The sequence below is a fragment of the Scaptodrosophila lebanonensis genome, unplaced genomic scaffold, assembly GCF_003285725.1.
Source record: "Scaptodrosophila lebanonensis strain 11010-0011.00,11010-0021.00 unplaced genomic scaffold, SlebRS2 tig00001415-arrow-pilon, whole genome shotgun sequence".
Taxonomy (NCBI): domain Eukaryota; kingdom Metazoa; phylum Arthropoda; class Insecta; order Diptera; family Drosophilidae; genus Scaptodrosophila; species Scaptodrosophila lebanonensis.
This window is the reverse complement of record NW_022060742.1, coordinates 8,848,773-8,875,326: the sequence shown is the minus strand read 5'-3', so window position 1 is coordinate 8,875,326 and position 26,554 is coordinate 8,848,773. Positions and strand designations below refer to the sequence as shown.

Here is a 26,554-nt window from a genome sequence, read left to right as displayed (position 1 = left end):
AAAGTAAGACCTCTAGTTTAGCTTGATAAGTTGAATAAAAAATAATATTTTTAAAACCCCATTTACATTTTTTTTTTGTTAAAAGTAAGACCTCCAGTTTAGCTTCACAAGTTGATTTTTTTTTAGAATAGAATATAGACATTTTAAAGCTCTATGAATAGATTTATTTTCTTTTTCTTTTGGATAAAAGTAAGACCTCTAGTTTAACTTGATAAGTTGGTTTTTTTTTAAATAGAAAATAATATTTTTTAGCCCAATTAATTTATTTAATTCAATTAAAGGTTAGACCCCTAGTTTAGCTTCACAAGTAGATTTTTTTTTTAAATATAAAATAAACTTTATAAAGCTATATAAATCAATTTAATTGTTTTTTTAAACCAACGACCTTAGCTTCGCATACAATTTATTGGAATTCTTTGGTGAAATGTTTTGAGCTGCGACTACATAACTTTTTTTATGCACAACATTTTGATCTACATAATAGATTAGCGCTAAAAGATTTGACTAGAAATTTGTTGCTACTTGGTGAAAATTCTCTAAAATCTATGTGTTGGTGCCGCCTATTTGTGCTTCTGCTTGACCAGCATCGAAGCACCGGAGCTTAATAGGTTGCTGCCACAGACACCAGTTGTGCCCAGGCCTGAATACGTGACTTGGTTGCTACTGAAGCCCCCACTATTGGAGATGTTGTGGTTGTTGTGGCGTTGCTTGAGCATCTCCTTCCACTCGGCCTCAAGTCGCACATAGGTGCCACCGATAGGCTGTGAGTTTTGGATCAGCGATTGATCCGAGCCCGTCTTCTTGGTAACATAGCTGACCACCTGCTTCATGATCTTCTCCTCGAAGTCCCGCTGATGATCCTGATTGCTGCGAGCTGACAACTCGCCGGACCAGTACCGACCCGACACCTCGGCGGGCCTGCCAATTTGGGGATTGGTATTTAGAAATCTCAAGATCAAGCATACTCAGAAAATGCTTACCGTTTGCGAATCTTTTTGCCGCGCGATTTCTTCGGGGGCGGTCGATGCTCTGATTCGCAGCCATCACTGCTGGAGGACACGTCCTCATCATCTGCTGCTTGCTGCATGGCGTTGCGGGCTTTCGAGCGCAGGAAACGGACATCGTCTTCGCTGGTGGATGTTGTGTCGGAGTCGCTGCTGGTGTCGATCTTATGCCTGGAGTTGTGGAAGGCGCGCACTCGACTCACACGATGATTGGTCACTGAAATGGAGAGAAGATTGACTGTGAGTGCGAGTTGAAGGGTTCTTCATTTCTGTTTTTTGTTCCCCACCATCCATGCAGAGCTGTGGCAGCAGACCTTGCCGGCAGCGTTGCGGCGTCAAAGAAATGTCCATCCAATTGGGTTCTCCAGAGGCAGCTAGCTCCTGGGTGCGCAACGGTGGCATCTCACACATGGCATAGTTCTCCGCCACCAACTGGGCAATGGCCAGAATAGCACGTTCGCGATCCGTCTCGACCAGCACGCTGTGCTCTCGAAACTGACAGCCCTGCGAATGAAACGAAATTGAAAGAGAATTCCATAAGACTTCGCCATTTCATCACGCACATTAGGGCCGGGCAGGGTTTCGAAGCGAAAGGCTTGCTGGCCGCAACAGGCATAGCGTCCGGCTGGACCCGCAATGCGACCCTCGGCCACAGGTCCCAGATAATTGGGCGGCTCCGGATGGTAGCGACACCAATTCATTTGATAGACCGGAAAATGCATCTCGCAAATACAACAGTAGAGATAATGGCAGTGGCCCCACAGCTTCCAGTATACCTTGCGCCAGGACTTCAATTCCTTAAACTGTTGCAGAATATAAATGTTGAGATCCCAACTGGTGTCGCGCACATGATGGCTCACAAGCTGGCCCCAGCGATTTAGTCGAATGTGATTTACCAAACAGTTCACGTACGATTTCATGGTGTTGGTGACGCAATTAAAGCAGCGGGCGCACCGAAACAGCCCCGATATACTATAGAAATGGCCACGCAGTGCTTCCGGATCCGGTTCGCACAGACTCTGTATGAGCTTGGTCCAGAGTCGCGGCGTAACGCGCTCCTTCTTGTCGCGCACCATTTCCAATTCCAGATTCGTAAACATGGCGGCCAGGCGCGTGACCAGCGCATCGTTAAGACACGACAGATTCGTGGAGGTGCGCACCACCTCGCTCAGGTGGGCGTGACAGAAGGCGAGACACTCGAGCAGCAGCGGCTCCATTTGCAAAAAGCTGGCCGAGACCAGAATCGGCACCACATTATTGCCATCGAGCTGGGGACCCGACGAACTCGATGCACTCTGGCTGGGTGGTGCGGATAATTCATGGCTCTGGGCACTGTGCTTGATCCACTTCATGAGCCAATCAAATATCTGTATGTCGCAATGCACCGAAATGTCCATCTCGTCCAGCCGTTGACCGGCGGTTACATCCGCAAAGTAACCCATTTTGCTGACCAACAGGCTCTGGGGACACGTGAAGTCGCGTGAGGTATTCTTGACCTCGTCGCAGACATGGATGACCACATCGGGCCTAAAGCGGAGATGGAATACAGAGGTTGGTTAGAAACTCAACAGGAAGGCCTTATAAAATAGAAAGGTACGTTGAAATGTTAAGTATTTCTACTTAACATGCTTATTGATCAATAAATCAGAAATGAACGGTCATTAAAAAATAAGACATTCGTTTTGCGGGAAATCTGATTCTGTTTTTACATGGTAGATTGGTTTCAGAAACAACCGTCTACAAGAATACATTCATCTTATGCAAAAATAGTTAATTGGTTCCTTATCTCTAAAGAAATATATATGCAATTTTTGATTTTCAAACCGTGTTATATCAAAATCGTGTAAAAAAAGACCGTCTAAAAACAGAATTGGGCGTATATGCTTTTTATATTAAATTCACATTATGATAATACCCGGTACGCGAAGGTTGACGGGGTGTCTAAGTAACAGGAAGAAGGAGGCGTATCATTGTTTTATAGAGCTGCTATAAAACTGATTGAAAACATGATTCTTAGTATTGGAATTTGATATTTATATGTATCGTATAATAGTCATTATACATAGTATTCTGAAGTATTATAAAAGTTGGTGTACTATACCAAATATCTGTCTTGGGAACAATCGCGTGTTTTCTAGCGCCTCACTATCATCTGAAATTTCATTAAAATTGAAAAACTATATTATATAGCTGCCATAGGAACTATTGAATTATAAAAAATTATTTTATATAAAAATTATTTTTTTTATCAGTAGAATTCCCAAGTGTGCGGGCTGTAGCTGAGCTGGATTATTGAAAACCATGAGTGTGGTTTATAGATTTGATAAATTAATCTTATTAATAAATGATACCGATGTTATGAATATTACTAAGACCATCTTATTGCTAATGCATTGGGGTCCGGCAAAGACAAAAATATTTTTTTTAAATGTTGTTTTCTTTTGTGTGATATAGTTTTTGAATAGCCAAAGCAAATTTATAATAAATGCTTTATAGTTAATGATTTAACGTTTTACGAAAGTAAATTATATCAATTTAAAAATTGGATAAAAATGTATATTAATCAGTTTAATCATTATTGCAAACAAGTTATATTTTGTTTAAATAGATGAATAGATGAACCCCCAAATTTCAGTCATTTCTCACTTTTAGGACCTCGTTTTGGAATTTGTTATAGCCATTTGAACAAACCTGCCAAAAAGCAACAGAATAAAAGCTTGAAAACACTGCCAAAATTATTCAAACAGCGTTATAATTAGTTTAGAAAAATTATTTTCGTAATTATAAAACAAGTTAGGGAAAAATTATGAATCAAGTCCATATGAAAAAATTTTTACACGAACCATAATTAAATGTTTCTAATATGTTTCTAAACATATTCAAAAAAGTACTTAAATTATGAATACTTTACTTTAAAACCTAACATAGAAGAGTTATTTTACTACTGTCTTCGATTCTCTTTTTTTAACAATTAATTAATGTTTTTTAATGCGCCTTGATGCCTTCCCATCTGAGATTTATGGCATAGAGCTCTGCTCAGTCCCTCACAAGAAAAATGCTTGTTTGATTTTTCGACTTATATGTAGACTTCACCTATACTCCTGGCAATCTGGAATCTGGCCATCAAAAAGATAAACAACCCCTAGACACCATGAATTCTATAATACCTTAAATATAGTCACGATCCTACTTACTCCTTTCGCTCCTGACGGGCATGTTTGCTGTCCTTGACCAGCAGCAGAGATTTGCGACGCATCGTTGTTGTTGTGCTGCTTGGAGGTAAAGACTTGTTGCTCTGCTCCTTGACCATAGCCCGCACCACGCTGTTCGCCTCGGAGCTCATAGAAAAGACTGTTTGATCGACCTGCGACGTCGGGGGACCAGGCATCTGAGCTGCTCCAGGGAGGGCCGTTGGTGAGCTTGTTGGCGTACTTGTGGGTACAGGTGCTTGCAAATAAGACGTCTCTGTTGTGGATCTTGGGACCGCGGGTGATATCGATTGCTTCGGTTTGGCACGAGAAGTTGCCGCCAAAGTTTGCGCCACTGGCACCGGCACCGGACATATGAAGGACAAAACAGAGTCCAGCACACCCTCATTGATTACATAATCCAGTTTTTCGTAGAGCTTTGGGTGTAGACCTGTGTAGGGTCTCTCACGTCCACCTCCACCACCGCCATGGATGTGAGAGATGCGCGATGATTTCGCATCTGGCATCAGAGTGGTGCGACTCTCATCGTTGCTGTTGGCTCCTTTTTGACGATGTTGACGGTTTAGTCCCAGCAACTCGTTCACTAAATGATTTTCAGCCAAACTATCAAAATCGAATTCGCTGTCTTTTTTAGAATTTCGTTTAAGTGCGCCAGCACCTCCCTCCATGGGCGGAATCGGCTCCCTGTGTTGTTTAACCATATCAGCTTTTGTAATCATATCATTGACATGGCAAGAGAGTTTTAAAAATTCAAGAAACTCATTTAAATTGATTTGAAAATCAGCGCTAGAGCCGGCTTCACTTGATTTGCTGCTCAAATTCTGCTCCTCCAGATTGTTGGTAGTACCATTGGTTGTTGTTGGGGCTACAACCGGAGCAATTTCTTCAAAATCTCCCAATTTTTGCATGACAAATTCTTATATGCAAAAAATTACACCTCCAGTGAAAAAAGTAGTGGCCTCTGATAACAAATTCCGTTACTTGGTTACAAGTTGTGCGATTGGCTGCACTGGATTGCACATTGCTATCACACAGCTTATTGCTATAGCACGACGCTCCCTGGTATTTTGACAGAAACAGAGTTGCTGTTTGCGCATTCACAATAGACCAGCGATTGTGGCAAACATCGATGTTTGCACGACTTACAACCCTAATTTTTCCTCTCTTCGGCTCCGGTCTTTCTTTCGCTACGCGCACGTCGCTAAGAGTGGATCACGGAACACGTGTTTTAAAATATCTATAAAATGGTAGGAATAATAAGAAATAAATGCAGTAATTGCAACTAAACAAAAGCCACTGGTGTATGCTTAAATATTTTGTGTGCAAATGTATTAAAAAAGCAAGATAAACAGTCCAACTGACTAAGTTGCGCCCATATGTTTGTGTGTGTGTGTGTGCATGTTTGTGTATATGAGTGCGAAAGTTTTTAGAGGTGCTTCAATCGTTTGAAATTGCATTCAAGTGAAGAAAAGTTTCAATAACTAAATATAAACATTTAAATGCATTATCTAAAAGCATATGCAAATGACTGCCATGAGTGTTCAAATGCCAAAAAGTTTTAATAAGCGAAAAAATGAAAGCATTCGCTTAATAAACCAATACATGTACAATAACTGACAAAAAGTGCGGTTATATTTATATGTTTGGCAAGCACTGAATTTGTGGTGCCACGATCGGAAAACCGTTAATTGTAATGTCAACTAATTTCTGATTTTTTGACTTCCATTTTAGGGTCGCGTCAGAACCAAGACGGTGAAGAAGGCCGCTAAGGTCATCATTGAGAAATACTACACCCGCCTGACGTTGGATTTCCACACCAACAAGCGCATTTGTGAGGAGGTGGCTATCATTCCCACCAAGCCCCTGAGGAACAAGATTGCCGGGTGAGTCATTAGATCTGACAAGAATGTTTGAAAAACACTAAGACATGATTATCATTTACAGCTATGTCACCCATTTGATGGGCCGTCTTCGCCACTCCCAAGTCCGTGGCATTTCCATTAAGCTGCAGGAAGAGGAGCGCGAGCGTCGTGATAACTACGTTCCGGCTGTCTCTGCTCTGGAGCAGGACATCATTGAAGTTGACGCCGATACCAAGGAGATGTTGAAGCTGTTGGACTTCCACAACATTCGTGGTCTGCAGCTCACCCAGCCCAACACCAACAACTTTGGACGTCGCAATTAGGTTTACAGTTCGCATTCAGTAGCCGTGAATTAATAATAATGGTGAATGTCTATGTTTATACGGCGGCGCTGTTTTTTTGCTATACAAACAAAAATATGTTGCTTAAGGCACACGAATAAACACAGGCGTGTGTGCATTGTAACAAAAATATGTGATTTGTGTCTTTAATTTTCAACAGAAACCTTAAAGAAACCTACGCTCATTTTTACAATTGGATTGCACAAAATATTTGCAGTTTTATTGAATCGAATTTTAAATCTGATAATGCAATTCGTTTACAAGCAATCGAATGTTTATACTTCTGGAAGTAAACAAATGAAGGATGGCAGTTCGATGGAATGGTGTGGAATTGAATTTTTTAAATGTTGCTTTTTAATTACAAAATTTTATTATTTGGCTACAAAAGAGGACGAATTAGCAATTTCAGAATTGACAACATACAACAATTTATAATAATTCAATCGAGTACGGAAAGAGCTACAGATTAATCGCACAGCTTTGAGGTTAATGTATTCTAATGTTGACAAACACCATACTAGGGACCATCGTAGATGAACTGATCGAGTAACTTAAGGTCTTTATAACTACCAAACAGATACTAAATAGAGTATTAAGGCACAATTCGCATAACTTTTCGAGGAGTTTTACAAGTGAGTTTCTGAAAAAAAATTAATTTGATATAATGAAAGCGATTGAAATGTACTTTATGACTATTTGTCCCAATTATTTTGAAATTATTAATTAAGACAGTCGAAAATATTATAAACGTGTATATATAGCTTGTGATCAAACATTAAAGTTTAATCAATTGTTTTAGATTTTCAGTTTCCATTTACTTTCTCATATTTATAAAAGACATTTTTTTTAGATGTGATCAAGTTGCAAGTTCTTTTTAATATTTTCATTATTTCATATACATTTAAAAGAATTTATAAAAATTAATGTGCGGAATATAAATTTGACAGTTCGCAAAATTCACGACACTATCACGACAATTATCACGAATTCACTCAGCTCTTATAGATTATAGGGAGTATAAGAGTGAAATCTACAAACAAATTTGATCAGCTGTGCATGTATTGCTTTAACGGTGTGGCAACGCTACATATGTCATTCTCCACAGCTTATTGTTAAACATTCGCTGTTTAAATAATTAAACATGGTTCGCGTTTGGTTAATGGATAATACTACTGATAGTGATCAGCGTTTGGAGCACCATCGTAACCCACCGGTATTTTTAGATTTGCCGGAATTATTTAAGAAAACCGGTGTGGAATATTTCCAGGTAATATTTCTAGAGCTTGGACTGGATTTGTATGACCTTGAGACATTATTTGCAGATTAATGCTGATAAGTATACCGAAGATAGTGTGTTGGCAGAGTTACGAGCAAAACGCGGCTATACCTACGATGATGAGGTAGGAGTCAAATAGTTTCCACTTACATACAAATGTAGAAACATAACTTCATGAATTAATGCAGATAACGTGCTCAGAAAAGTGCCTGCCCGATTATGCGGCCAAGCTGAAGTCCTTTTATCAGGAACACCTACACACAGATGAAGAGATTCGTTTAGTGCTGGAAGGCTCTGGGTATTTCGATGTGCGCGAGTAAGTACAGACGTCGGTAAATATTTTCAAACTACTTGCATTTGATCTAATTTGCAGTGGGGAAGAGAACTGGTTGCGCATTAAGGTGGAGAAGGGTGATTTGATTGTCATTCCGGCAGGCATTTATCACCGCTTCACATTGGACACAAATGTGAATATGCGTCTACGGACATTCTACTGTTTATTCTCAAGCTTTATTTCTTTCCCCATAGAATTATATAAAGGCACGTCGTTATTTTGTTGGTGAGCCTGTCTGGACGCCTCATAATCGACCATCAGATGATATGGAATGCCGCAAAGCTTATCTGCAGCACCAGGCTGAACAATTTGTGCAATTGAACAAGGTTTAACCATTGATATTGAAAGCCTTTCAAAACGATTTTATTTTTTAATCGATGTACATATTTGAATAAACTTGGTATTTTTAATGCGTGCAATCGATATTTTGTATGGAACTTGTGATATTTTTATAGCAACAACTGGCATCTCTAGTTGAAAGTAATCTTGTTTTGTAAGCTGATTTAATATAATATCCGTAAATGCACAATAACGTTGTTTTTACAAATGGAACGACGCAACAATAATCCCGGTGCTGTGCAGTATGGCAATTTCATGAATTATTATCAATTCACTTGTGCTGCGGACCGCTTGAAGCTAGTACCAGACTATGTGTGGCTGCCCGATGACAACAAATTAACAGCTGATGTAGCACCCTATTTGTTGTTGGATGTGGGCTGCAATTGCGGTGTTCTGACACAATTGTTGCATAGCTTCGTGACACGATGTGTGGGACGTGAAGTTCACGTTCTGGGTGTAGATATTGACCCGCTCTTGATCGAGAGGGCCAAGCTAGAAAACACGTCCCCTGAACAAATTAAATACAACTGTGTGGATGTCATGGATGAAAATGCATTTGAACAAGAAATTGTTGGCTTCTTAAAACAATACAACCGGAAAAAATTCGATGCCATCTGTTGCTTCTCTATAACCATGTGGGTGCATCTTAACCATCACGATACAGGCTTACAGCTTTTCCTGCGAAAACTGTCGCAGCTGGCCGAGCTTTTTGTGGTGGAGCCTCAGCCTTGGAAATGCTACATGGCCGCTGTTCGTCGGATGAATGCAGCTGATGACGGATTCCCATTATTTGCTCAGTTACAGTGGCGCAGGAACGTGGATGAGTTGATACAGGACTATTTAACTTTAATGTTGGACAGGAAACAAATTTATGAATCTGCGCCAACCAAATGGCAGCGAAGCATTTTATTTTATAGATGAAATAAAAAATACTGTTTAGTAAAATTAACAAGCCGTTTGAATTTTAGTGTGGCCATTTGTAAAAAGCACTTGATGGTTGTGACCTATTATATCACATCGCGAGAGGCGCCAAACATCGATAGCGCTTCGCCCTGCATATCGATGTTCCCGATGCATCACTGTTATCTTTACTCTTTGCATTCTCTTAGAAGCGGTCGTAAGCGTCGTACGTGTGCTCGCGGAACTTTATTGCCGTTCAATTATTAATTATTTTGAAATTAATTTTCAACGCATTATTTATTCGGCAACAAAATATCCATCTAAATGCCACAACCGTTCGTTAAAAGTGAAATACATAAAGAGCGATAAATTGCAAATCAATAAATTAACGCGTACTCGTAACCCACGTCTCGCACTCGCATCCCTCTTCTCTAAAAGATATTTAATAAAGTAAACAAATTAAGTGGAAGTTTATTATAATTAGCAAGGAAAATTACGTGCAATATTTTAAGCAAAACGCATTTGTGTGCCTCCATCTCCTCTGAAAGTGTAGGTGTAGTGGTGTTAAAAAGTAGTCGCCGCACACACAATACATGCAGATAAATAAGCAAGAAGCGTACATAAGCGCATAAGTGTGTGTATGTGTGTGAGTGTGTATGTGCATGCGTGCAAGTGTATGCGGTATATATGTTCGTATATACATAAGTAAATAAGAAAGAAAAATTAGCGCAAAGGCAAGCAAGCGCGCAGGCAAATCAGCAACAACAAGAAAGTGAAAATTATTGTTGCTTTAAACAAATATTGTGCATATTGTGTCCAAGAGGTCGCACCGCAAGCAGATTAACGGATTTTCTTCTACTCTTATTTCTTTTCTCTCTGCGCGGGTAAGTAAAACACGCAAAACGAAAAAACTTCAATATGTATGCTTCGGCGAGCGCCACTGCCACTCTACTTTTACGCTACAGCTCTCTCCCCCTCCTCTCCACCCCCCGCCCACTCTTCTTCATCCCAGCTAGCGACGATACCCAATTTAAGTTCAACCGGTCTTCAATGCGCTGCAGCCGGCGTTGGCGTCGAGAGTATAAGTTGCTTTTGTATCTGTGTTTGTACATTCATAAGTATGTATGTATGTATGTACGTGTTTGTGTGTGCGCGCTGCCTTGTCACTCGGCTCGTTAAAAGTGCGCTGTCGCTGCCTAGCGTTGACGTCGGCTTCAGCGGCAATGCTGTCGCGCAAAAATTTTCTACGTCAGCGAGTGTCTCACTTTTTGTTATACCCTGTACCCGGAGGGTGAAAGAGTATACTAAAAAGTCTAAGCCTGAAAAGTATTTAACAGGCAGAAGGAGGTGTGACGGACCCCATGCTATAGGCACAAATGTTAATGCTGACCCACCCATATGAACACCGCCGACCAAGATTATTACAAACCCTATTTAGCGTCGTTTTTTTTTTAAAATGTATGATGTTCCTGCCATTGGTGCAAAAATCACTATTACAAGGATAAATTTCTAAAAAAAAAGGTACATATCTTAAATAAAAGTCGGTATGTGTAAGTTTTTTGAAGTGGATTGCCATGTTCCTCAAAATCAGTGCACAACACATGCATACATACATATGTACATATGTTTAAGTATATGGCATTGTTTCAACAAAGTTTTGTTTAAAGACTGTGGAGATCTGCTGAGAGAGTGGCGGGTACAGGGAATACAACAGTCGGCCTCGCGAGCTTTAACATTCTCGGTTTTTTTCGTATCTGTGGCGGCTGCTTCTTGTACGAATATTACATATTTGCAAGCTGTGTGTTTTTGTCGTTCGCTTCTCTTTTTATACATACTTATATTGACGATTTTAACAGCTTTAATATGTGTTTGCTGGGACAGAGGGCGGAGGAGGATTGGGGTGCTGCCTTTTAGTGACGCCATGCTTGGGCACTTTTATCTTCAAAATACTATTTTTTCTTCCGCTTTTGTTTGGCGAGGGTTGCCGTTATCTATACACATTTGCGGTTGGCGTATCTTTTGCAATATAGTATATGTATGTGTATATGTGTGGGTTGCGTGTGTAGGTGGCATTATGAATGAGCGTGCTGTGCTTTTGCATATTAATTGTGTTAATGAACTTTCTTTGGCGCTTTTCAGGCGGGCAAGAATAAAATTGCTCATTAGGCTAACGCTGCGGCTTTATTTTATTGCGCTTGGTAACACTTGATAAATTTTTTGAGTGACCCCTCCGCCGCAACTCAACAACAACAAAACGCATTCAAACTCACACTCACATGCACTTGTTCGGCAGCCTCGCTCTCTCTCTCTCTCCCAGAACGAAACGTTGCAAGCTGCCTGTTCCAATGCTCCAAAATACACCTTGCTCGCTCTCTCTCTATCTTACTCACATTGAGAAGACTGCTGCTGGGCACTTGTTATGCTGCTCCCACACACTGTTACACACACGCATGCACGCACACAGGCCAACTCGGCGCGGCCGCATGTTCGCTGGTCGGGACGGCGACGGAGGCGTCATTGGTGTTGCCGTTGTCGTTAGTTTTAAACTTATTTTGGCATTCTTTATGTGCCTTGCATTCCCGTAACCGTCTCGTCGTCTCGATGGACGACGACCCAGACCCGCATTTCTAGTGCTCTGTATCTGTGTGTAGCTCTGTCTGTGTATATTGTGCAGACGACGATGAAAAGGGGGAGAGGGAGGTCTTCTGAATAGCCGAATTTCTCATCGTGCGTGCGTCGCTGCGCTGTATGCGTTTTGTTTGGGCAAGTGGAGCAGACGGTGCTGCACACCTGTATGTGTCTGTGTAGACACATATGTACATATGTACATACTATACATATGCATTTATTCGTACCTACATGTGGCGTAGAGAAGGAGGGGGCAAGACGTTGAGATTTAGGGAATATTTAAATTTTAAAACATTATATATCATTAAAAACATTTGGTAAATTGTGTATCTTCGTTATTTCCAAGTATATTTCATGTACGCTGTAGATTTATCAATTTAACGTAAATGCATTCTTTAAGACGTTTCTAATGCCGCATCAGTATATATGACACTCTATGTACACACGTACATATATATTTATACATATGTATGTAACATTTGTAAAAATATGTTCTATATGAAATAACTACAATTGCGTGGATGAATGCTGGCCATTATTGTTGTTTTGATTCCATTATTTCATAAGATATCTTACAAACATTAGAAAATAAAGGCTACAACTAAATAACAATGAACTGATAATGTTGAGATTAAGATAGATACGATTATATCGTACATACATACATATGTATGTATTCAGATAAACATGCTCACCTACGTAACATGCTTGTTCCCCCTTAATGAGATCTTGGATACGCCCATGCAATTACGTATGTATGTGTACATATATGTGTATCATACACGTTCTTTATTTTAGGCAAGATTTGCGAAATAATTGGGTTATAGGTTTCTTCTATTCATTTTCCCCAAATGCAATCCCTGTTGATATAAATGTATGTATGTACATATGTGTAGACAAACAAAACATAAAAATGAAAGCTTAGAATGCTGAAGCCTGACTAAGAGGCAGAACTACTTCCAGTAAAACTAACGGCACTCGGCCAGGGTCAGGCAAGTGCATTCAAAACTGTGTTGTGAGAGCGCATCTGAGTTTGAGTAGTTTGAATGAGTGTTGCAATTTGATGTGAGTTTTGTTTGAGTATGCACGAGTGTGCAGCGTGCCTGTCTGCCAATCCAATGAACATATTCTATACATACATACATACGTATAGATGTATGTATGTATTTGTGTATGCTCGAATTGCAGTTGTTTTCTATTTCGTTTGCTGCAAATGCGAATTGTCGAAATAACACGCACAGATTTACACACATATATAAACATACAAGTGTGCAAAGCTTACAACAACAACAACAACAGAAGAAGAAGCAGGCGGCAGGCAACGAAATGCAGTTTAAATCGCAACTAAAACTAAACAGAGCCCAACGCAGTCGATCCATTTTGGGTGGCTGCTGAGGGTGCATATGTATGTACCTATGTATGTATATATGTATATGTATATGTACATATGTATGTATGTAGGTAGGGCCACAAGTGTGTGTTTGCATTTCTATGTATGGTGAGTGGGTTTTATATCAAAAGTACAGTCGCTTATCGTCGTCGTTGTTGTTGTATTTCATAGTTTTATATATATGCATGTGTATGTGAATTTCAGGCAGGCAAGCGCCTATATGTACATACATACATACATAAATTGCATGTTCATGCTTCAATAGTTGCACCATGTAGCAATTGATGCTGTTGTTGTAAAGTGTACATATGCTGTAGAAAGGTGCAGAAGGGGGGAGATGGAGCCAGCGTACCTAAGCCTAAGCTGGCAACACCGAACATTGTTGACAACTAAAACAAAAGGCACGGCAGCAGTAACAACATCAGCAACTACACAATCATTGCAGGCCATTAAATGATTTCGACGTCGTCGCTGTTGTTGTCGTTGTCGTTGCCATGTTTAGCGAGTGAGCGAGCAAGAACGATTTTGTAGACTGCTATCCCCCACCCAACTCTCATGATTTTTGTATACGAGAGTGTGTGACGTGCGTGTGAGAGTCGCAGCATCAGCAAGCAGCAGCAACTAACAAGCAAACGCACACACTCTTGCAAATCTATGCATTTATGTATGTGTGTATTTTTGCGTTTTGTGTAACAGCTAAAAGCAAAGGAAAACTTTTATGTATGTAGCTTTTCGCAATATTTGAAAAGAAAGAAATTTAAATCGCAGTGACTAACTTTGTAAGTTTGCACTTATAAAACTATGGTCGGACCTGTTAATAATTTGGAATAAATTCTATTAAGTATTCAAGGTAGCCATCAAAATGAAATCTTAATTATATTTATGGTAGAAGGAAATGTTCTTTAGGAACAGTATTGCATAACATTAACTTTAGATATACTAGCAAAATAAAAAATATATAAAAATGGTAACAGCTTAAGTCAGCTTATCGATAACAAAAGCCAAGTGCTGTGGCTCTGAACTCGATAACGATTGCCTTGCCGTCTTTTTATGATTGTTTTGTTGTGCTCCACTGATCTTTAAAGAAGTATTTAAAATGAGCAGGTCGCTAGGCCAGGGTTGTGCAAGCTATAAAATAAAATGTAAAAGGAAGTAGAAAAAGGATGCACTCCCCCAAGCAAAGTGAGTTTTCTTCACAGTTTTTTTTTTAGTTATTGCCGCTGTGCTAAATTTTTTTTACGTGCCATGTACTGAAAGCCACCGCAGGATGGCTTACCATCCAACACCCCTTCGCTACTCTACTTGCTACTGCTGTTTGTGTGTGTGTGTGTGTGTTTTTTATGCCTTTTTGTGCTTCGCTGAACTTTGACAAGGCTTGTCGGGAGGCAGTTGGGGAGATGGTGCAGGCAAAAACAACAACTTTGCGTGTGCGAGCGAGCGAGCCGGCACACGTATTTATGTCGTGGGCGGCGTCGCGTGGGCGTGTATTTTGTTGGCAAGTGAAAAAATCGATCAAGAGACACAGAAGCACACACATATGCATAAACATACATAAAGTGACTTTAATTTAAAGCAGCAGTTGCTCCTAACGTTTCATAAAGTTAACACGACATTATTGATTAAATATGTAACGCATTTTAGCACCAAAGAGTAAATGCGGACGAAGTTGTTGAAGTGGATGAATAGAACGGGCAGCGAAAATTAAGTTGACTTATTGATTTTGTAATAATGAGCAGTGTGGCCATTTTCCTGTTGTTGTTGTTGCTATGTATAAAATGATGCTTATGTATAAAAGTTTTTCGGCAACAGCGGCCACTACCAAGAACGACGAAAACAACAACAACAGCAAGAACGTGAGATGGCAGTTGGCTGCTGTTTCTGTTGCAATATTGGGAGGTGGAGGTAGAGGCGGTGAGCACTGGGCTGAATTGGGCTGGGCTGGAAGGCAATGCTTTCGTGTAAGTGGAGAAGATGGGTAGAGAGGAAGGAGGGGAGGGCTAGGTTGCGTTGGGCGCTTTGTGTATTTGCTAGTGCTCCTCTTATTGCCATTGTTGTTGTTGTTTTTGTATTGGATGGCTTTAGTTGAAAATGCAGACATTTTGCATTGTTGTTGGGGGTGGGCTGTGGCTCAACGGGCGTTTCTCTGTGCTGTAAAATGCCCGAAACGGTACAGCCGTCTATATGTATAAGCGCGCAATATATACCCAAAAACAGATACATAAACATACATACAACTACAGTAAGGTCTCGTTAAAAGCGTAAACGAAATTGACTAAAATATGTTAACAAAAAGCTTATGTTAATCAATTTTAAAGAACTAATATTTAGTTGGGTGCGTTCAGTAGACTTAAAATTGACAAGTTGTCGCAAATCATGCCTTTTAGAAATATTTCTGTACCAGCCCTTACCAATTACCAACGACACAAACTAACATCTTTAAAATATCTACCTTAATTATGGCAGCATGTTACAACTATCCAAAAATGTATCCTTGATAAAGCTCTTTACGCAAGCACTTTTTGTTAGCTTAGGAATCCTTAATCTAAATAGTTTTTCATTTTTTAAATCATTTTTATCCGGGTGTTGCTCAATTCAATTATATTATTCGTTTACCCTAGGTTCTGCAATACCAGCTAGATATGGTATGGGTTTCGGGAGATTCATCAATCGAATCATTCTTCAAGCCTAGGCTACCAATATTTTACTTTAAGGCGAAGCCATCTAATCTAAAATGCATGAATTGTGAGCAATGGTGACCGCAATTTCCATACCACGTTAAAGTCCAAAAAGGTCAGACTGTACAAAATAGCATCAGAAACAAAAACAACAACAACAACAAGATAGAGTGGCTGGCATGCGCTTCCTTCCTCGCATAGTTCAAGTATGCATATAATATCCGGGCTCTCAGGCTGGGCTTTTGCAGCTGCTGCTGATGCTGGTCCTGGTGTCTGACGGCTCGTCGTCGTCGGTTCCCAAAAACGAAGCATTCAGGGTCCCGTAACCGATGTTGCCGCCATCGCCATCGCCACCGCAGCAGCATCCGACGATGTTCGACTACCCAAAGGCCTACACCGACTGCGACGCCGCCTGCTGCACAGCAGCGACGTTGCAGGTGGTTCTGGATGGTTTTTGGGTGGTGCTGGGTCGCCTTTCGTTTGCCTGGTGGCTGGTTGGTCGGTTCGGGTCGGGTCGTGCCTGTGTGCTTGAGTGGATTTTGTGCTGTTGTGGTGTATGGGTGGGTGGGGTGCGGTGCGGTGGTCTGGCAGACTGTGTATATGGGTGCCCCTTTGCTTTTTGGAGTGGCACAAATGTGTCGCGAATGTGTAGAGAGTTTTGCGCCTGTTTCCCTGCGGGTAGGTAGGTGGAGAGAAGGGGGCCGCGACTGCCTGCCTGACTGTTTCGTTCGGTTTGGTTGGTTGGCTGGCTGGATGGCTGGCCACATTAGTGTAGTGAGCGCAATAGTTGCGTAATCTATGCGATGATATGCCATTGCTCGTATTTTAGTCATTCTGAATGTATATACATATATGTACACACACATATATATATGCATATGTATGTCTCTATTTGTATGTAGATATGTATGTATGTGTGTGTTGTATATTTGAACTGCGAACTCGTGGTCATAACGATTGGGCTAGTTGAAAATGGGCCTTCGGGGGTTGTTTGCATAGTTATATATATATATATATATGTATATATATAGTATGTTTATATAGTATGTTTATATATTTATATATATATATATATATATATATATATATATATATATATATATATATATATATATATATATATATATATATATATGAATGTGCTACGGTTGGCTTAGAAACGTAATAACATCGACAACACTACAACAACAATACCAAAATCGACGACTGCCACCAAAATGCACATTCCATATTCTAATGCCGAAATTGTAAATTGTTACTAGTGTTGTAGTTGTTGCCGTGACAAACACAAAACAATGTGTTTTCGATGCAAGTACAGTGAAAACTGTTGCGTAAAGCAGACTCAAGGTTCTTATGGTCAATTTCGGGTTGTCAAGGACCGTGCTGATAACATTGATAAAAAAGAAACCACCATAGAGAGTAGAGAGCAATTAAAAGTGTGCCTTTTGCGATTCTTATTTGCGCCAAAGGAAGTGTCGTATTTACAGAAACCCGAAGATGGAACAAAATTAACCATTTGCGCCCCGAAGTTCCACGTTGCAACAGATTTTACAACAACTTTTTCGTCACTATTCACTTCTTGGCTTTCACTTCTTTTTAACTTATTCCACATAATGTAGGAGAGCTCCTCAACAATACAACAAACTTCATTTTTAAGTTCATTTATTTATGCAAATATTTGAAAGGGAAAATTATAATTTACGAACTCAAGAAACTAAAAAATTTTAAATTTTCTATAACTAATTATTTTGGAAACTATTTTTTCAAAATAAAAACTGGATTGGGCTTATTAAAATAGAGTTTTTTTATTAGTTAAAGTCGATTTTTACGGTTCCTTAAAGTGCAATTTCCTTTAAAAGTTCTCACTGTCTGTGCATGTAGGAAAGGGATTCACTCGGACCACCCACACACGCACCACCCACCCATCCACCCTTCAACCTTTAACCCTAGTCTCCAACAGGAAATTAGTTTCTGCCACAACATGAATGCAGCAGCTCACTTTCCGACCTCCCTTGACCGTTAATGTTACACAATTTTAATGAAAATGCCACACCAGATACATCGCCAACAACAATTACGATAACTAGGAGTTGGGTCAAAATTCAATATTTTGTGCAATAGTTGCATATTAATTATGAAATAGCTTTGACTGTTCTCTCTCTGGTCTGTGTTGTTGACTCATCAACGCTGCGGTTGGCGGCTTTAATTTTGCCAACACAACTGTACCTGCTAATATAATGCGGCGTAGTTATTGTGTGTGAGAGGTGGAAGGCTTGGAAGTTGTGATATGGATGATGGGTTGAGTAGGATGGGGGAGATTAGGGGGAGTTGCGTTTTCTCGGTATTCAATATTGTGTTATACCTCTGCGTTTAGCAATTATAAGTACATATGTATATGTTGCTGGTATCTTAGCGTCGAGCTATGGGCTTCAAAAGCCCCTGCCCTGTTACCCTCTTTCCAATCAACAATTTAGCATGGCACATACAGACTCAGAATAGCACACCCACACATAGTGAGACAGCTATAGAGAACAGCTGCCACTGCCATTGACGTCTACGTAAGTCTAACCCAGTCCAGTACACTCCCCTCCCCACCCCACCCCACCCATTCCTCGGCTTTCCAAAACTCTTGCTGAAGAGTTGCCTGCATAAAATATTTGTTAGATACATACAGAAAAACCTTGTGGAAAGATTTGGTTAGTAATAGGGATGGGGTAGAGGTTGGAGGGCAGTGGAAAAAAACAAGAAAATGAAAAAGTTACCCAACGCAGCGACAGAGCTTGCAAACAGAACAGACAAAAGGGGCTTCAGGGGGTGTTGTGATGAAAATACGAAGGACAGAAAGGGACAGAAATTTAAAGTCTTGTCTAATTTAAATCCGACTGTCATCACAATTTCGCCACCTTTAAGAGCTAATAAACAAATTATAAAATCATGGAAAACTATTTCGGGCAATAAATCTGTATATTTGTCACGTAATTATTGCTTATTTTTTCGAACAATTAGGACTGCATCCGTTTTTTTTTAAAAAATAAATTTCTTAATTGTTGCATTGTTTCAAATTTTATGAATATTCCATCCAAACCCATGTTGTACGACTTAGGAACTTAATTTCGCTCTTATTTCTAGTGCAGGCCCCTTTGGAATTTAGTATAGGAAATATCATATTTCTTCGTCGTATTACACCCATCATTTATTCATATACATACATACATATATAATTAAAAAGGTACTTCAAAGTGACCTCAAAATTAAATGACTTCAACATATTATGGAAGATAAAAAGTGATTGGTATGACAAAATTTTATTGATTCAACTTGAGGTGCATATACATATATTAGTACTTAGGGCGTAACACTAACAAATTTAAGAAAAATATTTTTGACATATTTAAAACGACGTTTTATTGAATGCACAACAATAGTCATAGGTTTACCATCGTATGTCTCTTATCATTTCTGGTACAAAGATATCAAAAACAGATTTGCTTCTTTAATGAAATTACTTGTCGCAGTTGCTTTTAGTGGTGCTGTGTGTGGCAGCCGATGGTGGTTGAAATTGCGGCGTTGCCACATTTACGAGTCCGCGTTTATCTCAATTTTCGTTGCCAACACGTATCTATGTACAAGTCAATGCATATTTTTTCTGCTTAGCTATTTCTTAATTACACGTTTAAATAGCCAACACACATATTCACACACTCGTCACGACTCACACTCTCTCTTTTCTCGCTCTGTCCAAGCTGCGCTTTGTTTAATTTATGCACATCATTTTGTGTCTGTCTGTTTAGTACAACATTTTTTATGGCCAATTTTATACTCGATTCAATATCTTCGAGTGTGTATACATACAAACGTACATAATATATATGTAAGTATGTATGTGTATGTGCATGTGTGTGTTTGTATCACTAGCACGAAATTAATTTGTGTTGTTTTGTTTTTTCACCTCATGCGCTGGTGTCGCTCAGCCACGGCCGCCACTCAATTTTTCAGTTGGCTCTCTCTCTTTTCCTCTCTCATTCACACGCGTTTTGTTTGAGGCAATTGACCGTTTAAATGAGTTGCCATTGTTTTTTGTAGTTTCTTTGGCACGTTGTGATAATTTAGTTTTTACTTTTTTGCTTATCTTCCTGGCTCCTACCATTGCATTGCCAAAACATCTGGCCATATCCAAACCTTGGGCTTCACTATTGCAAAACTTCAGTGCAGGCCGCCCAAGCAGATGCCAAGCCTTATGTTTTTGCTGCTGTTGTTGTTGTGGTGTCTGCAAGCAGTCACTTCCTTATTTCTTTGAATACCCATCACTGAAATGTGTAAGGGTATATCGATTTTGGTGTGTAAGTTTGTAACACCCATAAGGAAGCATCTTAGGCCACATGTTATGGGTACACTGTACATAGTACAGTGAAAACTATCTTAATGGACACCATTAACCAACCTTAGCCGGGCACTTTTTGTAAAAAATTCGTTCAGTATCCTCTTAAGCGGACACTCCCTTTTAACGGACAAAAGAGTTTTCACATATGTATGTATATATACATTTTCATATATGTATGTATGTATGTATGTATGTATGTATATACATATATGATCACCATGACAATATGCATCGCAATCACAATATATTGATGAGTAGTTCTCCCAGTGCTTTAGGGAGACTTCTTTTAGGTTAGTTCGTGACCGCCGTCCCCTCTGGCAGTAAAGGGTACATAACTTCGGCGCGGACGATGGTAACTTCTTAGCTAATTGAAGTTGTTGTTGTTTCTCCCGTTGTCGTGTCATCTAACTTGCGTCGCGGCTTGTTGCTGCGCTGCTTCCTTTACTCTCCCATCCCTCTTCACTTGACGTCGTCCCCGACATTGCTGCGTCGTCGATGTCAGGAAAAAGGCAGCGCAAGAATTTTATAATAAGACAGCCGCACACAAACTCACAAACACACACGCACACATACATATTTATGTATGTAAGTATGTACATATGTACACACGATCGCCTTATGTACTCTGGCCCTTTACATAAGTCAAATAAAATAACAGCAAGCGCATTAACTTTTTGGAAGTTTTCTTCTTGCAATAATTTGCATGGCTCTTTAAGTGCTGCTCTCAGTCTTCACTCACTAATTATTATTGCTCTTTAGAATTATTAACAGCAAAATAGCAGCAATGGCAATTTACTCAATTTGTGCTGTCCACGCTAAGCACAGGCAGCAGCAGAAAAAAAGTGGCAAAGCTGCTTTTTGCCGTTTGTTGTTGCTGTTTTCTTTTGGCTTGCCTACCTTTTTTTACCTGTTTATTAAAAAGTGTGGCATCTCGCTCACACGCGTTTAAAGTATCGCCTGCTTTTCGGTATGCTCACTGCGCTTATACATACGTATATACATATGTATATACTTATATGTATGTACCTATGTACATGTAGATATGTATGTACATACATACATATGTATGAAGCTATTATACGCGCGCTCGCTTGTTACACGTCATTGCAAAAAAGGAACAACGCATAAAAAATGGTAGCATTAGCTGAAGCGGTTTCTGTTTCCTTGTAGTTGTTGTTGTTATGCTGAACGTTGCATTCGAACTCAATAGGGCTACCGTTATAAAAACCATGTTTGCTCCCGCTTGTCAAACTGTACAGTATCAGTTAAACTGTTAAGTGGCCAATGCACACATTTTTTGCAATAATAAACTAATAAAACGCCATAAATCTTAATAAAAATGATTCATGACACAACTACAAGTTCGCAAAACATACATACATATGTAAAGAATATATGAATGCAGTCATATGTGCATATGTATGTACTTATGTACATATGTATGTATAATCACATAAAGCCAAACAGCAGGCAGAAAAAAGTGTCGCTGCTTATCAGCTTCAACAGAGGCAATAGAAAAATGTTTTCTCTTTTTATTTTGTTTCCCCCATTTATTTTTATACACTGCACAAGTACACACATACATTCATTTATGTACATACATATGCATGTATGTATGGACATATAGTATGTACACCTTGTACTTACACACGAAGAAGCTACATACAGGAATGTAAACATCTGTATGTAAAAATATATGTATGTATGTACACAAGTTCGCTTCCGATTTGCAAGGCAGAAAGTACGTCAGATACATACATATGTACATATCTACACTTATATATATGTATGTAAGTATGTATAAGATACGCATAAAGATAATATTATATGAAAACATTCGTCTAAATATGAACAGATTTAAGTATCTACATATGTAAGTATCCATTTATTTGCCTATGTTTACATAGAGAAAACGTATTTTATTTATATGACTAAAAACATTCCTCTTGCATAGGTGTGTATGTAAGTATATTTATTTTATATGTACATACATACAGTATGTATGTGTGTTGTATGTGTATATTTGCGTACGCGTGTTTAGTTCAAGGCTAAATTTGTTTTATTTTATTTCACCATACAATGCGCTCTGAGCGAAGACTGTATACTGTATATATTTATGTACATATGCCGTTAATTAATAAAGTTCTAAAACTTTATTTTATTTATGTTATTTCGCTAATTTTTACCATTTTTACCAAGCTTACATTTATGAAATCAATTCCAGTTCCTATTATTTGTGAGGGAAAGTAAAAAAAACGTATCCATATCGATTCCGATTAATTTGATCAAAATCGGAAACGCAAACAGGCCTTTTCAACTAAGCTGTGCTTTTTGCTGTACAATACCATTCGTGAGTAACTGCATTAAAGTTTGGAAAGCGTTGGTCGCTCAAAAAGTTTGTCGAACTTTTAATTACGTTAATGGAAACGAAACTGAAATCTCTCCACTCTAACTCTTACCTAGAATTGAATGAATTTTGGTTGTTGTTGTTTTTTTTTTTTTTGGTTATATAAATGTCAGAAGTATTAGTATGTGTGTTTGAGTGTAGCTAACTGGTTTTTGTTGTTGGAAGCCGCCAAAGCGGCAGCAGGAACAACAACAACTAGAAGTGCCCATGCTTGCTTGCCGCTTCTTTTACCTTTTGTGTGTTACTTTTTTGGGGTTATTCTTAACGGCAACGCAAATGTTTGTGTGTATCTGTATTTGTGTGCTGGCTGCGACTCATTTTCATGCAGCACTTAATTTTTTTTATTTTTGATATTTTGTCAACAAAAGGTGAAGCTAAAAATGTATTTATAAATAGAACAGAAAATGCGAGTGCGTTTCAATTAACAAGCAGATATTGTTGTTCTAATGATGTGCTGCGTTAAAGTCTTAAATACATATGTACATACATACATACATATGCCAAAAAGCTGCACTAAATAGATTGCCTTGCCATTTGATGATGCCTTTTTTATGTGTTTTACTTTTCGCTGAAAATGTTAAGCGGCAGTGTGGAGAAGGCAGAGGCAGATCTACAGCAGCCGCAGTCGACGAAGCAGCATGCAATACATACTCACAGATACATACATAGGGAGATACAAGAGCGCACGGTTGGATAGACAAAAGCAGTATCAGAGAAGCAGCAGAAACAGCGGCTGGGAGCGCAAAGTTACATACAAACAGACATACAGACATATGTATGTATGTGTACATACATACTTATGTATTTACAAGTTGAACCCATGACTATGTAGTGCGGTCGTGTTATGTATGCGTGTGTGTTTGTATGTGTATCTGTGCAAGTCAACCATGTACAACAGATGCACAGACGTGGCTGCTTATGTACAGCAACAACTATAACAACAACAAGAGCAGCCACATCGCAAATGCCCAAAGACAACGACAAACGACACGCAGCTTTGCGAGCAAATTGACTGCGCTTTTTGCTTATATACAAATGCACATATGTACATACATATAAACATACATATGTATATACGTATATAGGAAATGTATAGTATTTACATATGTGCAAACACATTTTTATAATAACAATTTGACATTCGCTATAGTTAGTTAAGTAAGAAATGCAATATATTTTTATTAAAAAAGAAAAATGTTTTTAGAAAATTTCGATGTGTAGTTTGCAGAGCTTTGTTGTATTTAACAACTCTCTTAAACAAATACATTTTTACAGCACAACTGCTAACGTGCAGAATATTTAAAACTCCGAAATACCGACACAAAAAATCACAAAATAAATTTTTGCCATAAATCTGACCCATTTTTAGTTCTAAAATGATATATTGTTGGCAAACAGCAGACATTTTGAACAATTTTATTAAAAAATTGAAGTATATAATGCTACAAAACTAACACCCTTTAAAGACCCTTGACTCTAAGATATTGAAACATACATAAGTACATATATTTTATTATATTATATTATTTTATTATTTGTATGTATTTCAATTCAGTAAATGACTTTCTCGAGGGCATTTGTAAGGATTCCCTTTTTTTGGAATTGTTTAAAGCTCTAGTTTTATTTTGAAGTGAAAAAATGTAAATGTAAAATGCTAAATCTATTACCAATTTGCGATGTTAGAACTCGATTTGCGCTTGGATTTTCCGGTAAATTACGAAGGCATACATTGAATTAAAACTTTAATAATCTTCCAATTTTGTGTAATTCGGATTAGCGAGAAAAAATAAATTCGTTGTCCGAACTGGCACTGTCTAGTATGTTATCTTTTTAACATATTTTTAACAAATCGTACAAATCTCATTTTTAATAGAGTTTTATTGAAGTCTTCTTTGTATGCTATTTTTTGAGCTAAGCTAACGATTTGGCGAAATGATATTGAATATGTATGGAAATAATTTATTTTCAAGCGAAAAATTTGCACGTAAATCTGTAGAATTTTACATGAATGTCATGAAAATGATTTTATTTCAATTAAAACCAACAAGAATTCTATATGCTAGTGTAATATTTTGCTACAACAAAGCACTTTATTATATTTTTTTCAAAGCTCACTTATAAAAATGACAAATTTATATGCAAATTTCTTGCCCGTGTGACCGTAGCATAATAGCATATACATACATACATATGTACATATGTATATAAATATAAATATCTAAATATCTGTAAAGTATTGAAACACAATGCTTCCAAAACCTGAACGCTCCACAAATTTTTCAAGAATTTACAACATAAGTAACCTATTTGTAAATAAATATGTATAGATGTTCATTAATATGCACACACACGTGTGTACATAAATATGCATGTTTGCGTGACAAGCTCGCTCTCGGCAGGAACAACAACAGCAACCGCAGCGCGACAAATAGATGAAAAAAGCTTATCTCGAATAACGAAAAAGAAAACAAATTTTGTAATAAAATTGTGTGCTTCTTCTTCTTGCTCTGCCTTAGCTGCTGTTTATTTATTAAGCTTTGTATGTTTTTATATATATATAAATGTGTGTGTGTGTGTGTGTGTATTTTTTACAAACGCAGCTTTAAACTGCGCGTCAGCATCTCTTTTTTTGCGCTTGCTCTTGGCTTTAAAAAAAAGAACAACAACAAAACCAGTTTGAAAGTCATTAATTTTGCTGTCTTTGCGTTGCTTTGATTGTTGCTTTTTCCGTTATTATTGTTGTTGCTTTCACGCTTATACATATATAGATGATATATATTTATATATTACATATATACATGTATATGTATAAGTGTACTAACATATGTCCAGGTACACATTTTCGCTTAGTTTGCAATAACAACAACAAATGGCAGGGCTTTAAAACAAAAACAGATGGTCAAAAGTGTTGCTAACCCACCACCCACTGTCCCACCAGTTAGCTATACAGCCCATAACCATCTGGCAATTACTCATGAGCCATAAAAGACGGTCCCATTGCATGTATGTATTCTGTTCTCTAAACCAGAAACAAGGCATAGACAGAGGCCCAGAATATAGAATTCTTTGTTGTACGGTTCGACTAAGTAGCAACTTAAGCGATAAGACACATTTATGTATGTACTTAGCGCACACAAAAAATGTGTGACAGCCCCTCCAATTACTTATACATATGTACATACATACATATGTACATACTATATATACAGCTGTGGTGAAAAAAATAATACCATTATAGGAATCTGTCTTTAATGATGTGATGTGGTGTGTACAGCAATCAAGGCACCTTATCATGGCAAACAAATTTCATAATGATAGGTAACAAGTTTTTAAAGTTATATTGACTTTTAACTGCATCATTAACAAAGTAGTACTTTTATCTATATACTTATTTATATAAAACAGTTTGTCGAGACTGACTGGCGTTCAATACACAGCCCAATAAAAATAAAAATTTGTTTGATTTTCAAGTTTCCTCTCACAGCGTGTCAGTTCTACTCATTTTTCAAATTAAAGATTTGAATTTAAATTTTGCAGGATCGATTGCAAATTTAATCAAAATATTTTACCTAGAGTTAAATTATTAAAAAAAAAAAAATTGAAATAAGTGGTTCTCTTCTCTCTTTATTTAAAATGGTGCTTAAGTTGAAGTAGAATCTTAAGTATAATGCAGCACTTTCACAAATAGGTCTATGGCTTTTTGTCGACAACTACTGAACTTCGTTCTCTGCAATTAATAGCAGACACTTTTTTCGGTCGAACCTAGAATTCCCCAGCTCCTACCTAGATCAATAGCAAATCAGGGTTG

At 38.3% G+C, this 26,554-nt stretch overlaps 5 protein-coding genes across 7 annotated transcripts in view; 4 read left to right on the top strand and 1 right to left on the bottom strand.

Moving 5' to 3' along the window:
• Window positions 1-364: 364 nt before the first annotated feature.
• On the bottom strand, window positions 365-5,038 carry LOC115632627 (uncharacterized protein KIAA1841 homolog). 2 transcript variants are annotated; one of them, XM_030529856.1, is made up of 5 exons: window positions 4,199-5,038; window positions 1,568-2,531; window positions 1,292-1,508; window positions 981-1,242; window positions 365-918 (listed from the first exon to the last, which is right to left on the bottom strand). In XM_030529856.1, the coding sequence occupies exons 1-5, from the start codon at window positions 4,930-4,932 to the stop codon at window positions 561-563; spliced, it is 2,535 nt and encodes an 844-aa protein (XP_030385716.1). In that variant the 5' UTR covers window positions 4,933-5,038; the 3' UTR covers window positions 365-560. The 2 variants fall into 2 exon arrangements, with proteins under 2 accessions (XP_030385716.1, XP_030385717.1); XM_030529857.1 differs by having other exon boundaries at window positions 981-1,221; window positions 4,199-5,037.
• Window positions 5,039-5,338: 300 nt separating this feature from the next.
• Window positions 5,339-6,548, top strand: LOC115632448 (40S ribosomal protein S17). The gene is made up of 3 exons (XM_030529598.1): window positions 5,339-5,460; window positions 5,945-6,096; window positions 6,158-6,548. Exons 1-3 carry the CDS (start codon window positions 5,458-5,460, stop codon window positions 6,396-6,398), a joined length of 396 nt encoding a protein of 131 aa, XP_030385458.1. The 5' UTR covers window positions 5,339-5,457; the 3' UTR covers window positions 6,399-6,548.
• A 970-nt stretch (window positions 6,549-7,518) lies between these two features.
• On the top strand, window positions 7,519-8,449 carry LOC115632858 (1,2-dihydroxy-3-keto-5-methylthiopentene dioxygenase). Its single transcript, XM_030530118.1, has 5 exons — window positions 7,519-7,683; window positions 7,739-7,816; window positions 7,881-8,008; window positions 8,066-8,159; window positions 8,221-8,449. Exons 1-5 carry the CDS (start codon window positions 7,558-7,560, stop codon window positions 8,356-8,358), a joined length of 564 nt encoding a protein of 187 aa, XP_030385978.1. The 5' UTR covers window positions 7,519-7,557; the 3' UTR covers window positions 8,359-8,449.
• Window positions 8,450-8,518: 69 nt separating this feature from the next.
• On the top strand, window positions 8,519-9,314 carry LOC115632887 (probable RNA methyltransferase CG11342). Its single transcript, XM_030530168.1, has one exon. The coding sequence runs from the start codon at window positions 8,573-8,575 to the stop codon at window positions 9,284-9,286; it is 714 nt and encodes a 237-aa protein (XP_030386028.1). The 5' UTR covers window positions 8,519-8,572; the 3' UTR covers window positions 9,287-9,314.
• A 209-nt stretch (window positions 9,315-9,523) lies between these two features.
• Window positions 9,524-26,554, top strand: part of LOC115632247 (transcriptional repressor p66-alpha) — a 31,853-nt gene continuing 14,822 nt past the window's right edge. For both annotated transcript variants that reach the window (XM_030529310.1, XM_030529308.1), the window contains exon 1: window positions 9,524-10,149. The gene's annotated coding sequence lies outside the window, so the exon portion shown is untranslated. The remainder of the gene's footprint in view (window positions 10,150-26,554) is intronic.

Coding starts and splice junctions, on each gene's coding strand:
- LOC115632887 (XM_030530168.1), top strand. CDS start 8,573: ATGGAACGACGCAACAATAATCCCGGTGCTGTGCAGTATGGCAATTTC.
- LOC115632858 (XM_030530118.1), top strand. CDS start 7,558: ATGGTTCGCGTTTGGTTAATGGATAATACTACTGATAGTGATCAGCGT. Junction 7,684..7,738: donor CCGGTGTGGAATATTTCCAG/GTAATATTTCTA, acceptor CATTATTTGCAG/ATTAATGCTGATAAGTATAC. Junction 7,817..7,880: donor GCTATACCTACGATGATGAG/GTAGGAGTCAAA, acceptor GAATTAATGCAG/ATAACGTGCTCAGAAAAGTG.
- LOC115632627 (XM_030529856.1), bottom strand. CDS start 4,932: ATGATTACAAAAGCTGATATGGTTAAACAACACAGGGAGCCGATTCCG. Junction 2,532..4,198: donor GCCCGTCAGGAGCGAAAGGA/GTAAGTAGGATC, acceptor TCTCCGCTTTAG/GCCCGATGTGGTCATCCATG. Junction 919..980: donor GGCAAAAAGATTCGCAAACG/GTAAGCATTTTC, acceptor CCAAATTGGCAG/GCCCGCCGAGGTGTCGGGTC.
- LOC115632448 (XM_030529598.1), top strand. Junction 6,097..6,157: donor CTGAGGAACAAGATTGCCGG/GTGAGTCATTAG, acceptor TATCATTTACAG/CTATGTCACCCATTTGATGG.